Source organism: Phaethon aethereus, assembly GCF_964289735.1.
Source record: "Phaethon aethereus genome assembly, chromosome: 2".
NCBI lineage: Eukaryota > Metazoa > Chordata > Aves > Phaethontiformes > Phaethontidae > Phaethon > Phaethon aethereus.
Window position 1 is genome coordinate 31,287,483 of NC_138582.1, and position 13,926 is coordinate 31,301,408.

The 13,926-nt window shown below is 38.3% G+C and overlaps 1 protein-coding gene across 1 annotated transcript in view; it reads right to left on the reverse strand.

Moving 5' to 3' along the window:
- The window catches only part of RALYL (RALY RNA binding protein like), a gene marked incomplete at its 5' end in the record, with an annotated part of 189,927 nt that overhangs the window by 47,532 nt on the left and 128,469 nt on the right, over window positions 1-13,926 (reverse strand). Inside the window, one exon of the mRNA XM_082014800.1 lies at window positions 10,971-11,046. Coding sequence (XP_081870926.1) covers window positions 10,971-11,046 — 76 coding nt within the window. The remainder of the gene's footprint in view (window positions 1-10,970; window positions 11,047-13,926) is intronic.

Consider the following 13,926-nt stretch of genomic DNA (forward strand, 5'->3'; position numbering starts at 1 on the left):
CTTTTTAACAGCACAAATTCTTGGATAAGAAAGAAGTCATAATAATTTAAATGCCATCAGAAGGTTGTGAATATGTTTTCTGTTCACTGTAGTATAAATAGTGATGAAAAACTAAGGAAAAAATAAGATGTTTTTACAGTTATTTACTTTAGCTATAGTGTACTGCTTCAGGTTTCATAGGAGATGAAAAAAGTAAGAAAGAAGATTAAACACCAGGGGGGGGAAAAAAGCAATAATAAGACAACAAGCTATTCTTCTCCAAACTTGCTAATCTCTGAGCATGAGTGTGATTATGGTGTCTGGGCTTTTGTGGAAGAAAACAACATCAGTCATGTGATACCATATATCATCTTCTCCAAGAGGAAAAGTACTGAGTTAGGAAAAGGGATGCAGCTCCTCTGAAGATGTGTGTAAGTGGGTGTCACTGGCTTCCTCTTAACAAAGAAAAAAAATAAACTGAGAAAAGAGTGTGGAAGTCTAAAGAATAACTTGAGGGGAGAGGGGAAGAAAGGCAAGTGCTAGTCTTTCAGTCTATGCAGGGCCAACTTTGAAATGGATCTAAGTGAAGACCATAGTTTAAAAATCTGGTGAAGATGAATACAAACAAACATGAGAAACATGTAAAATTTCAGGTATACTGACAATCTGAGGAAGTATATCTGTCCTAGTCATGAGAGAGAGATTATAAAAGGGAGTTCACAGTATTTTTAAAATAGTGAAGGTGAAGATTAGGAAAAGAAAAAGACAGTTTTATTGTCCTAGTTGTTATTGGAGTTACCACACAGATTAGGAACAACAGGACTGAATGAAAAAAATGAAGATGACTTGTGTATTTGCTGTATTTTGGTCTTCTGAAATTTTTCTCTATCTGCGCTTTGTCTCCAGAAGCAAAGATTTTTCTGGGTGTTACTAAGGTCCTCACACATGCCCCACTCCCCAATCCCCTGCCATTTCTCCCTTTCTAAATTTATGTGCTGCACATTCACGCTCTGGATCATGGAAAGAGAAAACATGTGGTTGGCTGGCTCCCTCAAACCCTCTGGGCACCTGGATTTCTTCTTTAAACATCTCTGGGACCAAATTGACTGCAGTGCCCTGACATAATTCAGAAATGCAGAGCTGTGTGTTTCCTTCCATCAGCAGATAATTTTTTCTTATTATCATATTAGTTATTTGACTTTGAAAGAGAGCTTTTACCTTGAAAGAGAGAAAATAAACAAAAATTGAAAAAAAACTGAATCACTGTATCTTCTGTAGCTTTGTATCTGTGCCTTTTAACATTTTAAACATAATTGAGTGCTACTTAAATTCTCAGTAAAGCAAAATTTTCACTGTTTGTTGTGAATTTTAAGTGAGAATTTCAGACTAAATGATCATTTTTTTCTGTACAGTAATGAATGCTTCAAATGTAATCACTGAGAACAGTCTTTGATGAAATGAATGTAAATAATATTCTACTGGACTTAAAATTATCTCCACTTAAACATGTCTAGAAATGTTGTTTTAAGGAAGCTAGATCTTTTGTCAAGAGAAGCGCTGTAGAGCAACACTCAGATTCACAGAATCACAGAATCACAGAATCACTAGGTTGGAAAGGACCTTTAAGATCATCAAGTCCAACCATTAATCCAGCACCACCATGTCCCCTAAACCATGTCCTGAAGCGCCACATCCACATGTTTTTTGAACACTTCCAGAGATGGCGACTCCACCACCTCCCTGGGCAGCCTGTTCCAATGCCTGACCACCCTCTCAGTGAAGAAATTTTTCCTAATATCCAATCTAAATCTCCCCTGGCGCAACTTGAGGCCATTTCCTCTCGTCCTATCACTAGTTACTTGGGAGAAGAGACCAACACCCTCGTCGCCACAACCCCCTTTCAGGTAGTTGTAGAGAGCGATAAGGTCTCCTCTCAGCCTCCTCTTCGCCAGACTGAACAACCCCAGTTCCCTCAGCCGCTCCTCATAAGACTTGTGCTCCAGACCCCTCACCATCTTCGTTGCCCTTCTCTGGACACGCTCCAGCACCTCAACATCCTTCTTGTAGTGAGGGGCCCAAAACTGAACACAGGATTCAAGGTGCGGCCTCACCAGTGCCGAGTACAGGGGCACAATCACTTCCTTACTCCTGCTGGCCACACTATTGCTGATACAGGCCAGGACGCTGTTGGCCTTCTTGGCCACCTGGGCACACTGCCGGCTCATGTTCAGCTGGCTGTCAACCAGCACACACAGGTCCCTTTCCGCCGGGCTGCTCTCCAGCCACTCTTCCCCAAGCCTGTAGTGTTGCATGGGGTTGTTGTGACCAAAGTGCAGGACCCTGCACTTGGCCTTATTAAACCTCATACAGTTGGCCTCTGCCCATCGATCCAGCCTGTCCAGATCCCTCTGCAGAGTCCTCCTACCCTCCAGCAGATCAACACTCCCACTCAACTTGGTGTCATCTGCAAACTTACTGAGGGAGCACTCAATTCCCTCATCCAGATCGTCAATAAAGATATTCAATAAGACCGGCCCCAGAACCGAGCCCTGGGGAACACCGCTTGTGACCGGTTGCCAGCCGGATTTAATGCCGTTCACCACAACTCTCTGGGCTCGGCCATCCATTACATTTCAGTGTAATTCATTCCATTACACTGAAATAAAATAGCTTATTTCATGAAAGAAGGTAATCAAAGGCATCAAGAAGATAAATTTCTGTAAAAAGGAAGAACTTTGATTCAAAATATCATACCATGTAATCTTAATATGATATATTCATCAAAAGTTTATATTACATAAACATAAAGGATTTTTTCTCATTCAGTATGTAAAAAAGAAGTAAGAGACATAATCACAATTTAATACAAATGTAAAGTATAAGAAAATAATTGATCAGGATTATTTTCTGTTGACTAGATTGTGTCCTTAGGCTTTTGTAGGCCAGTGACAAAAATGGAATCACAAATGCATTAAGAAAAAGAAGAAATAAAGAAGTTAGTTTTTGGAAATCTAGGACAATATTCAGTCAAGAAAGATCCTTATACCTGAAGTTATTTTTATTATATGCCAGTAGGTTAAAGCATACTGCTAATACACTGCCAATGGCACACTTCAGCAGCAGTTATGCAAAATACTGCAGTATTCAAATATATGAGTAATGCTTGTTTAGCACAGAATTTGTTGAGTTTATGTTACGCTTTCAAATAGGAGGAATGATCTCAAGAAGCCTCCTGTCCTGGAAAAAGAAGCACTCACATTGCCCATCACTGTGCCTTTCATACTTTCTCCTGAAGTGAAGAATGCCCAGGAATGCTCAGAAAACTAACTCAAAATAATGGATGGCTCTGAGGACTGAGAGGCAAACCAAACCACACCAAACTCTATAAACAGTATCTTAAAATAAATCTGAGAAACAGAGAGCAAGTAGAGAAAGACTGTAAGTAATTTTTTAAACCTCTGCTCTAAAATGAAACTGCAAAACAAAAGGAAATGCAAGATGTGTAACATAATCCAATCAGTTTTGTGATGGAGATTATAAAAGTAAAATATACCTAGGAAACTGATAAAGTATTTTTGTCAAAGAAGAAATAAAACTTGGCTATGAAAACATAATCACACCCTGTAAATAAAAGAGCATCTCTTTCCAGTATATTAATATTAGATGTTTAAATAAAATAATTTCCTCCAGAGGCCATGGAACTTATGAAATTGTAAAGGCTGTTTAATATGGCTAATTAGTATCATGTTAAATCAAGCATGTTGAATGTACATTTCAATTGTACTACATGGAGAAGTGGTTGGGAATGGGAAATAACCATGGTATCTAATACCACTAAGCGAGCGCTGAACCATTAGCCTGAAACTTCAGAGAGCAGCTTGGAAAGAACTTGACCCAAGGGACAACTTTGAGGGAACTCAACCACCACTGGGTGGAGATCTCGTCAGCTGAGGCAATATGGCAAGAAATGATTTCACTTAATCCATTCACTAAATCCATCCTGCTAATTGTGCCACTGTAAGGACGTGCCTCCACTCGATGGGTTCCAGGCTAGAAGGTTTCATGCCCAGGCAGCAGTGGCAGCAGAGGGACTTGAATAACTCCTCACTGGAGTGAGAGTAGGGGCAAGGCTAGCTTGGCTTATTGTGGCTTTATAAGGAAGCTTGGAGTTTGGCAAGGGTGAAAATAATCTGCACGGGGAGGGTTAGTTTTAGCTAAATTGGTCTTGGAAATGTTTATAGATCAATTCCAATACTAAATTGTGTAGAGGAAAGAGAGTCGCTAGAGACCCCAACAGTGCTAAGTAACCTGTCTTCCCAGTTTACTTCCAAATCTTAGTCCCTTGTTTTCCTACATTATACAAACCTTAGTTCACTCCTGAGGGGTTTGTCTTTGCTAAACTAGTTTTCTCAGAAAGCAGGCTTGGCTGTGATCTGGGACACTTTGCTGCTAACTTCGTCCCAGTTGTACTGGGATGACTGCACTACTTTTGGCTGCCCATGCCCTGTGTAGTCTCCAGCAGCCCCCCAGCAACTCACACAGCGGGTCCTGCAGTAACTGCACTCATTTTCATGCCACTAAAATTCCCACCATTCTGCTAACCTGTAGCACCGTCTTTTCGTTGTTTCAAGAGACTCAGAAATAAGTGTCCCCCATTCTTCTCAGATCCCCCCATCTTTGTTACTGCTAGAAGGGTGCCAGAAAAGACTTTGAGCTGACCCCCATGCCAACAGCCCTACAGAGGGGACGTGGTGAGTCCACGCCGAGGCAAGGCAAGCCACAGGCAGTGTGTGCACGGCCACCCTGCTCCGCCTGGCCTGGGGCTTGGGGCCACACCTGGAGCATCTGGGGATGGAGCCTTTAGCAACCTCCAGAGATAAGAACTAGAAAAGCTTTGTCCTGTTTTAATAACCCCAGTAAAGACCTCTGAAATGGAGAAAAAGCTTACAGACCAGGTATCTAACACGTCATATAATGAACAGTAAATAGTTAAAATATTCTTTTATGATATAGAGAAGCAAAATGCTGGTCCATCAGAGTATTTGCAGTTGATTCTACTTGGGTATGCTGGGGCAGAAACCCAGAGGAAAAAAAACAGTAAATGGGCTTTCATATGCTGACACAGAACTGCTTTAGTGAAACAGTGATCAAAACACCACTAAATTGAAAAGACCAAGTGTGATCCTTTATTTTACCACAACAATGTTCCCACAGAGTGCTTTATCACATTTGTGTCAGCACCTTTAATCTTAACCTTGTATTTCAAAGATACGAAGATTAGCCAGTAACATTAACTTCTGCTTGAAGCTAGACCCAAATAACATGATGTAAAATAATTTTAAGATGTAAAATAATTTTAAGATGCCGATTTGTGAGGCATTTTGTTTTCTGCAGAAGTGCTGTGCTAAAAAAGGAAATTCACAACAATTTTGAGCCTTCTGGGATTTAGGTGCCCCCTCACATTCTGAACAGCAGTGAAATCAGGAGGAATGCTGCTGGAGCTAACAATTAGGTTAGATTTAAGTTGATTCCTGAGCACTACCCGAAGCATAGCTGTAGTTGTTCAGTGAGTATGCTTAAAGTTAGTAATGTGTTTAGCAGCTTTCTGAAGCAAAGCCTAAATCTTCCTGTTCTCCAAGTATTTTTAAGGCCTAATCCAAAAAGAAAGTTCTTTTATTAGGGATTGAATGACCTCGCAATGACATTGACCTGCTCCCACAGCACTCTAAACACATCCCTGCATGCCTAGACAGTATCTCGATATACCTCTCTGGTTGCTTGTTGCTACTTCCACCTTTTTATGACTCCTTTTTATGTTTGAATTTTTTCAGGAACTCTTTGTTCATCCATACAGGCCATCTGATACCTTTGCTTGATGTTCTGTTCATCAGGATGAATCGTTCTTGAACTTGAAGGAGGTGATCCTTGGAAAACAGACAGCTCTTCTCTCTGGGACAGTGTCCCATGGCATTATTCCAAGCAGTGCAAGTCTGCTCTCCAGCAGTCAAAGGTTGTGATCAATGGGATCTTCAGCTGGTAGGAATTAGGGTATTAAATCACATTTGAGAGAGAAGAAGAAGTGGAAGTAAATTCAAGTCCAGTGAATGGCAAAACTTGTTGCTGATTTCATTAGGTCCATGATTAATTTTAAATTCTCTGTATCACTTTTAACTGTGGCCTTTTTTCTATGAACTGTAACAGGAATGCTAGCATCAAAAAGATGTGAGAAGAAGTAGTATAAGTGGAATAATAAATTGGAGAACAAAGGAGAGTCTGGATATGTGAATGACTGCATGTGTAAGTCAAAGAACAAATGATATATGCTTATCTGTCTTGTGTCTAGTTATTCATCACTGGAAGTGTTCAAAAACTGTGTGGACGTGGCAATTCAGGACATGGTTTAGTGGGCATGGTGGTGTTGGGTTGACGGTTGGACTTGATGATCTTAAAGGTCTTTTCCAACCTTAATGATTCTGTGATTCCTATGGCTGAAAAAAAATGAAGTGTCTCACATTTGCTTACCTTAAAACTGTTCTTAAATGTGCCTCAGGTAACAAAATATATTCTAAAAATCTGTAACAAAGGAGACTGAACAAACAATTGTTGTTATCCTTGAAACTCTACTGTACACAGTCACTGTTTTTCCAACCCATTGGATGTCTACCTTAGGATAGTGTCTTCTAACAAAGTTTCCTGCACATGCTTGTGAAAAAAACACACACGGCAAGTGTCAAAGCTTCTTTAAATGACCGTATAGCACATCTACTGTTTCCTCTTTATCCACTAAATCGGCTGTCTTGTCAGAGGAGGAAATTATATTGCTTCAACATAATTTACTCCAGATAATTCTATGAAGGATTTTTTACCATTTTATTATCCTCTAGGTGTTGATAAATTGTTTAATAAGTTGTTCTAGTACATTTCTGGGAATCAAAGCTGGGCTGACCTGATAATTTTCTGGCTCCTTCTCTTCTTAAAAAGAGGTATAACACTTGCCCATACCCACTGGTTTTCTACCTTATGTGACCTCAATAAGTTTTTCAAAACAGTCACTAATATTCCACACAGAGATTCAGACAGTCCTTTAAACACTCTAGGGTCAATCTCATCATACCATTTCCATTAAATTTACTTATTTATAGTAAGTATTATTATTATACTCCAAATACTGGTTAGCCAGTTCTTTTAGTCCATACCCTCTTGTTAAATTTGATTTTCTTAAATAGCTGGTCAGCTAACCTGTTTTGCTAAAGGAAAAAGAAGGCTTTTTGCTAAACCATTCCAGGCAGAAGTGGAGCTAATGAGTTGGACACATAAGAAAATTACATGGGTATAACACAAAGGCTAAAGCAAAAGAAGCCTTTTCTGTATCATCTACTATCTGCTTTCATTCCCTGCTAAGTAACAGCAGGATAAAAAAGCAGAGTAAGCTACTCTAATGACAATCTCTTTGTTGCCTTTTAGACCGTTACATGCCTTAGCCTTTCTGATGTTCTGACAGATGACTCTGCTGTTCTTTTCTACTCACTTCCAGTCATGGGGTTTGATTCCACATTTTGTACAATTCCTTTTTACTTTTCAGGATGGTAAAGACACTTGATGCTGCCATATTATTCCTTTATTCTACGTCTTCTGCTTCAGGAGAATCTTCTGTTCTATCTTAAGCAAGCACAGCCTATGCAAGATTTTCTGCACTCCTTTTGTCCCTAAAATTTCTTTCCAGGAGATCCTACTTACCAGTCCTCTGAGCTCATTGAAGTCTGTCCTTTCTGAAATCCATCATCTTATTTCTACTGCTCTCAGTGCTGCCTTTTCACAGTAAATATTTTGTGATAGCTAAGTTTTTAACCAATGCCTCTCTTAGCCAAAATAAAATTTAAAGTAACCACTTCCCTCTTAACTTTCTCCATGTTATGGGCTGACCCTGGCCAGCAGCTAAACCCTCACACAGACACCATCTCACTCCCCTGCTGTTGTCCCCCACTGGGATGAAGGGAGGCTATGAAGAGCAAAAGTGAAAAAAGCTCATGGGTTAAATGCTGTTTAATGAGTGAAGGAAAGAGGGAAAAAACAAGTGATGCAAAGGCAATTACATTCCACCTCCCACAAATAGCCCAGGCAGTCTCAAAGCAACAGCCTCTTTGGAAGGAAAAACCTGCCCAGTTTTTATTTCTGAGCGTGATGTTATATGATATTTGGCCAGTTTGGGTCAGCTGTCTCAGCTGTATTCCTTCCCAACGTATTGCCCACCCCCAGCCTATTCCTTGGGAAGGCAGAATAGGAAAAAGAGAAAACCTTGAGGCTGTGCAAACACTTCAGCAACAGCCAAAACATCAGCGTGTTTTAATAGCAAATCCCAAACACAGCAGCATATGGGATCCTATAAAGAAAGTTAACTTCAACCCAGCTGGACCCAGTACAATGTTTTGAGATAAGTACATGTTCTCAATGTTGTCAAGAACTTTATAAGCCATTGATCTCCTCACCTATTATTATGCTAACAGATACTGAGATAATGAAAGTTCTCCATTATCATCAGACGAAGGCTGAAGTTGCTCAAAACAGTCTCTCATAATCTTCTGGAGAAATTGTCTGTACTAGATCCATAAAAGGACACAACCTAGGATCTTTTTTCTCTCTAAAATTCCCTCAGAACTTTCCACAGGTGTCTCTCTTATCCCTGTCTTGTCTGTGGAACAAGTATTTAGGAGAAAACCATTTGGAAGCTCAGAGGTGCAAGTGCATATAAATGCCAGAAAACACGAACATCTGCAAAAATCTTTTGAAATACTGACACAGGGACACAGTAGACCATGGCTACCAGTAACACCTACAGAGTTTAACAGCTTGTAGTTGAGACTAATAATAAAATGAGGGTTCTCTTCTCCAAAAATAATATCCCTATCACTTCAGCTAAGGGCAGCTGTATGATAAATTTTCACATTACTATTATGTAGCATGCAGGCTGAGATATAAAATGCTTCTACCTCTCTCATTCTGAGATCCCACCCTTAAATTTCCATCTGAATCTTTCAGACCAGACCAAGCTTGAAAAAGTCCTGCCTAGGTGTCTCTGATTTCACTGCTGAGCTGCTGTTCTCAGTCTATCTGCATTTCAGCCACAGTAGAAATCAGCCCTAACCACTTTCATGGATCTGGAGCATAAATTCTGCTGTACTTCTATGAGAAATGAGGTTTATTGAGCAGAAATGCATGTGTGCATGTCTGTCTGTCAATCTCCCTAACAATCTGGAATGTTTCATCAAGCTGAATTAATTTTGAAAAAAAGCTGGGGGTTTCTTCAAGTTTGTACAAGCTGTATGAACAAAGGCACCTGGGAGTTGGAGAAAAACACTATCAATACTCTCCTGAGCACCCGAGGAAGAAGTCTGGTCTAGTTAGAAGTTGTTTCTCACCCTTGATGCACAAATCAATGGGAAACCAGTTCTGTTGCTCTGAAATTATTAGTTAATTCACTGAACCCTACAAATAAAAAAGTCACAAGAATGAGACCATAGCCAAGCAATAAAGCACAAGTATTAAAAATTGAAATATAACTTAATTAAAAAAAAAAAGAAAAAATATTATTGATTGCAATACTAGAAGTGGAGATACTAATAAACACCTCACAAATCACCACACCAGTCTTTTTGTCAGTAGGTTTAGTAGATGACAGATTCATAATTTTATTGTGTACTTATCAGAGAATCATAGAATGGTTTGGGTTGGAAGGGATCTTAAAGATCATCTAATTCCAATCCCCCTGCCATGGGCAGGGACAATTTCCACTAGACTAGGTTGCTCAAAGCCTCGTCCAACCTGGCCTTGAACTCTTCCAGGGATGGGGCATCCACAGCTTCCCTGGGCAACCTGTTCCACCTCACCACCTCCACGGTGAAAAATTTCTTCCTTATATGTAAACTAAATTTACCTTCTTTCAATTTAAAGCCGTTATCCCTTGTCATACCACTGTACGTTCTTGTAAGAAGTCCCTCTCCATCTTTCTTGTAGGTTTATTAAATATTACACTTTTATATGGGCCTAAAGTCTGCTTCTGCTCTCCTGCACTTTCATTTTCACTTCAGAAAAAATAAAAGGAGGTGGGGATGGAAAATTAAATTCCCAGTGCATGAACAAATAAATAAACATCTTTTTAATTCAACACATACTTAAATTCAAAGCTTGAATTCCAGACTGAGCACTTGGATGGGGTCTTACAGCACTTAACATTCACCAAGCGCAACCCCAGTGGCTTTAGCATCCTTGGAACAACACCTGTGCAGGGCAGTTCCCTTCTGCTACTTCATCCTAAAACAGTGTCACTGTCAAACATCTTTTCAAATATCTGTTTAGTCTAGTAAAACTTTATGTATAATACCTCTTACAGTTTAAACCTGCACCTCCTTCCTTTGGATTATTCTTGCATCGGTAAATAAGATTCATGGTGTGAATACTGAGAAGGCAGAGAGCAGCTTTTTGGCTTCAGTAAAACGTAAGGTATTCTCACATAAAATTCTGGTCTGACTGATTTAGTTTTATCTATTCTTCTGAATGCCTGTATTATCATTTAAATATCCTGAGTATTTTATTTTTTTAGAGTAAATAGAAACTCTGGTGTTTGTTTCCAACGAAAAGAGGGGCATTATGTGCATATTGTGATCATTGCATCTAAGTATCAATCAGGAATTTTGTTTGCTGGGCTTACTCCTAGTTGGCATAAATTAGTTTTTTAAGACAGGCATCATACGGACAGTCTTTATCTCCACAAGTTAGAAAATTTTGCTCTGGAATGAGTCAACAGATACACTTAGTATCATACAATACAGCACTGGCTCTTTTACTCGCATTCAAAACCTTTTAAAGAGTGAATGGAAAAAATTCCTTTGTCTTGTTCCTGGGCTACATAATGACATTGATAGATACATTTCAGGTTACCATAATTTTTCTAATAAAAATGGAATTGTAATAAGTTAAGATGAAATCTCACTTACCTGTAAAGTGCTGAAAGTGGCCGTTTGTTGCCAGGTTTTGGTCTGTATGGTTTTGGTTCTCCTGCCATGTTGATATCTGAAAGCAAACATTTGATATTGGTAAGCCAAATGTTTGGAAGTTAGAGTGAGTTTGCAAAGGTACCTTAAAGACACTGAAAATGAGTAACAGATAGTGAAAATGGACAGCATATCTAAAACACCTATTTAGTTTTTACCACTTCTGAATTGATGTTATGAAACTTTCCTAAAAATTCTTACTGCAGCCCCTGAGGATTTTAGATAAATTGTCGGTTATTGCTAACAGAGCGAGGTGACATTTTTTAAACATACATGAGTTTCCACTCATGAAGCTGAAGCCAACAGTGTATTTCTATTACAGAAGGAGACTTGAATGACAACTTAGATGTGGAGACAAACTATATCGCAAGTCAAAATCTGTTGTGGAGGGCTCTAATAGTTCTGAAGAGTTCCCCTTTAAGGTCTAGAGAAATACACACTGGACTTTAACTGCCATTTCACTGTCCACTCAAAGAGAGTTTTCAAAAACAAATGAGAGTATCTATTTCCTAACTCATATACATCAAATACACCTTTTTTTTTTTCTTTCTTTTTTCATTCTGAGTATAAAAATACACTGGTTTTAAAATTTGTATGGGGAAATAAAAAAATCTGGTTTTGCCCATACTTTATCCTAGGCAGGTACTTACAATTCCCAAAAACACTAGAAAACATGTGCACATTTATTAAAAGTTCATTTACATTATGCCTGTGTACTTATCCTTGAAATTCAAAAATATGTGAAGCTGGTATAGACATTACTCATGCTGGATCTCTAATTAATTTCTTCTTTTGAATCATACTCAAAGACATACCGAGAAATACATGTCCATCATTTTGATCGCTAGTAGCAGTTACCCACAGAGAAATACAGGCCCTTCTGTGGAGAGTATCTTGCCTGAGGTTATCAAGCCGTCTATATAAACATAAACAAAAAGCTCTGTCCACACCCCCTCAAATTGTCTGTTGTAAAATCAACATTACAACAAAACATGTGGATAAAGTAAAACTTCTAATTAGGAAACAAATTCCATGCCATCTAAGTGATGCTGCAGATAAATCTCTCAGTTTCAGTGATATAGAGAAGGGGAACATTCAACAAAATCATCAGAGTTATTTCAGTGTAAAATTGCTGTGACAGGACAACGTATCCCATTTATTGTGGAATCACCTGGTGAGCAAGAGTTTCAAGGAAGCACATGTTCTTGGTAAAGTGCATGTTTAACTGTGAAACTGAGAGTAATGGGGTGAAAAGAGAAGAAAGCTGAGGTGTGGAATAAGGAAGCATCACTGTCCGTGCAGTGATGCTAAAAGCCCAGACATTTTTATTTAAGCTATTCTTGACCTCAAAATCTGCAGTAAAAGCCTGAGACTGATGGACTGGATACTTTTATTTCACACCAAGTGGAAAAAATAATCCATCTGACTTTTTTTAACAATCAGAAACATTGAAAATGTGAGTCCATCAGATTCTTTGGCAGAAAAGTTTTTTTTTTGCATTGGAAATTCCATGCTTCAAACTTTTAAAATACCTTTAATCATATTTTCCATTTATATTTGATATTTTGAGCTGAACCAACACTTATTTAAAATTATACAAGGTCCTGAAATTAAAAGTTTTTGTGTAGAAATATTTCATATAAAATATACTTTTTTGTAAAATTTTCTCCATATAAAACATTTTGGAATAACTCTGACTGTAGTTCCTTTTGTAGGAGCTGTATTACTCTTAAATCATAGTTGTCCATAAAATATTAAATTTCTTGTTTTACTTATCTCTCTGAAGTTGGATGAATATTGGAGACAGTTTTCATACCTCCTTGAAATGCTTTCCTGCCCTTAATTTTAAGCAAGTGCTTTATAAAATATATATTAATCTTCCTTTTCCATGATTGTTAAAAATTCAGCTACGATTCCCTTATTTAAAGAAATATAAATTCTATGAATGTTGACCCAACAAAGTAAACATCAGACATTTCTGAAAGCCTCTGAGGAATTTTGATAGCTGTGCTGCATTTACATTGGCTCCTGGAAATAACAGAATTGGAATGAAATTTTTATCCTGTGACCTTTACAATAATTAGACCTTTTCATGCTATTTTAATATGTCATCTTTAAGGTCATAGACTGTATTGACTTTCACCATCTCCTACTATGGTTAGGTCAGATTTTAGGAAAAAAAGTAGATTATAATCTGTTCTTGGGAAATACCTGAGGCTGTGGGATTCATCTTCACATATTTTTCGTGTCTTTCATCTGCTTCTCATTCAGAGTTACAGCCCAGATCACTATTCTTAGGCATATGAACATTAAAGGACTTTATAAACTTTTCCACATCCTTCCAGAACAGACCAATACTATATTAATGATTATTCTTGTAGACCTACATTTGCATCTCTACAACACCCACTTTTAACACAGACAAGTAGTGTAGAAGACTAAGGGCTGTTTGTTATGTGTTCTTTTTATTTTAATCAGATACTGCCAGAAAGGTAATGCTGTAAGAAAACACAGCTGTAAAACTGTTCAGAATCAGTTAAAAGTCACTTGCACTTAACTAAATCTCTAAATGTACTACGAGAAAACAGTGAACTATGCGATACAGACAGTAATAGCCAGAATTTCTCTTTAACACAGGAAATGCTTCATAGAAAATCCATGCTCGTGGGGCTTTTTTGTTAATATGAAAGTGATTGAATAGCTCTGCAACTCCCGAAGCACCTTGTAGTAAGTTAAGAATGGATATAGGAAATGGTTTGAAAAGTTAGAACAGGTTTTCACCCCATTATTTTTCAGCACTATCTACTCTAACCTCAATTTTCTAACTAAGATTAGAAGTGAACTTGTCAACATTTCACAGGATAGATTATTTCTAGCCCAACTGGAAATCTAGTGAGAT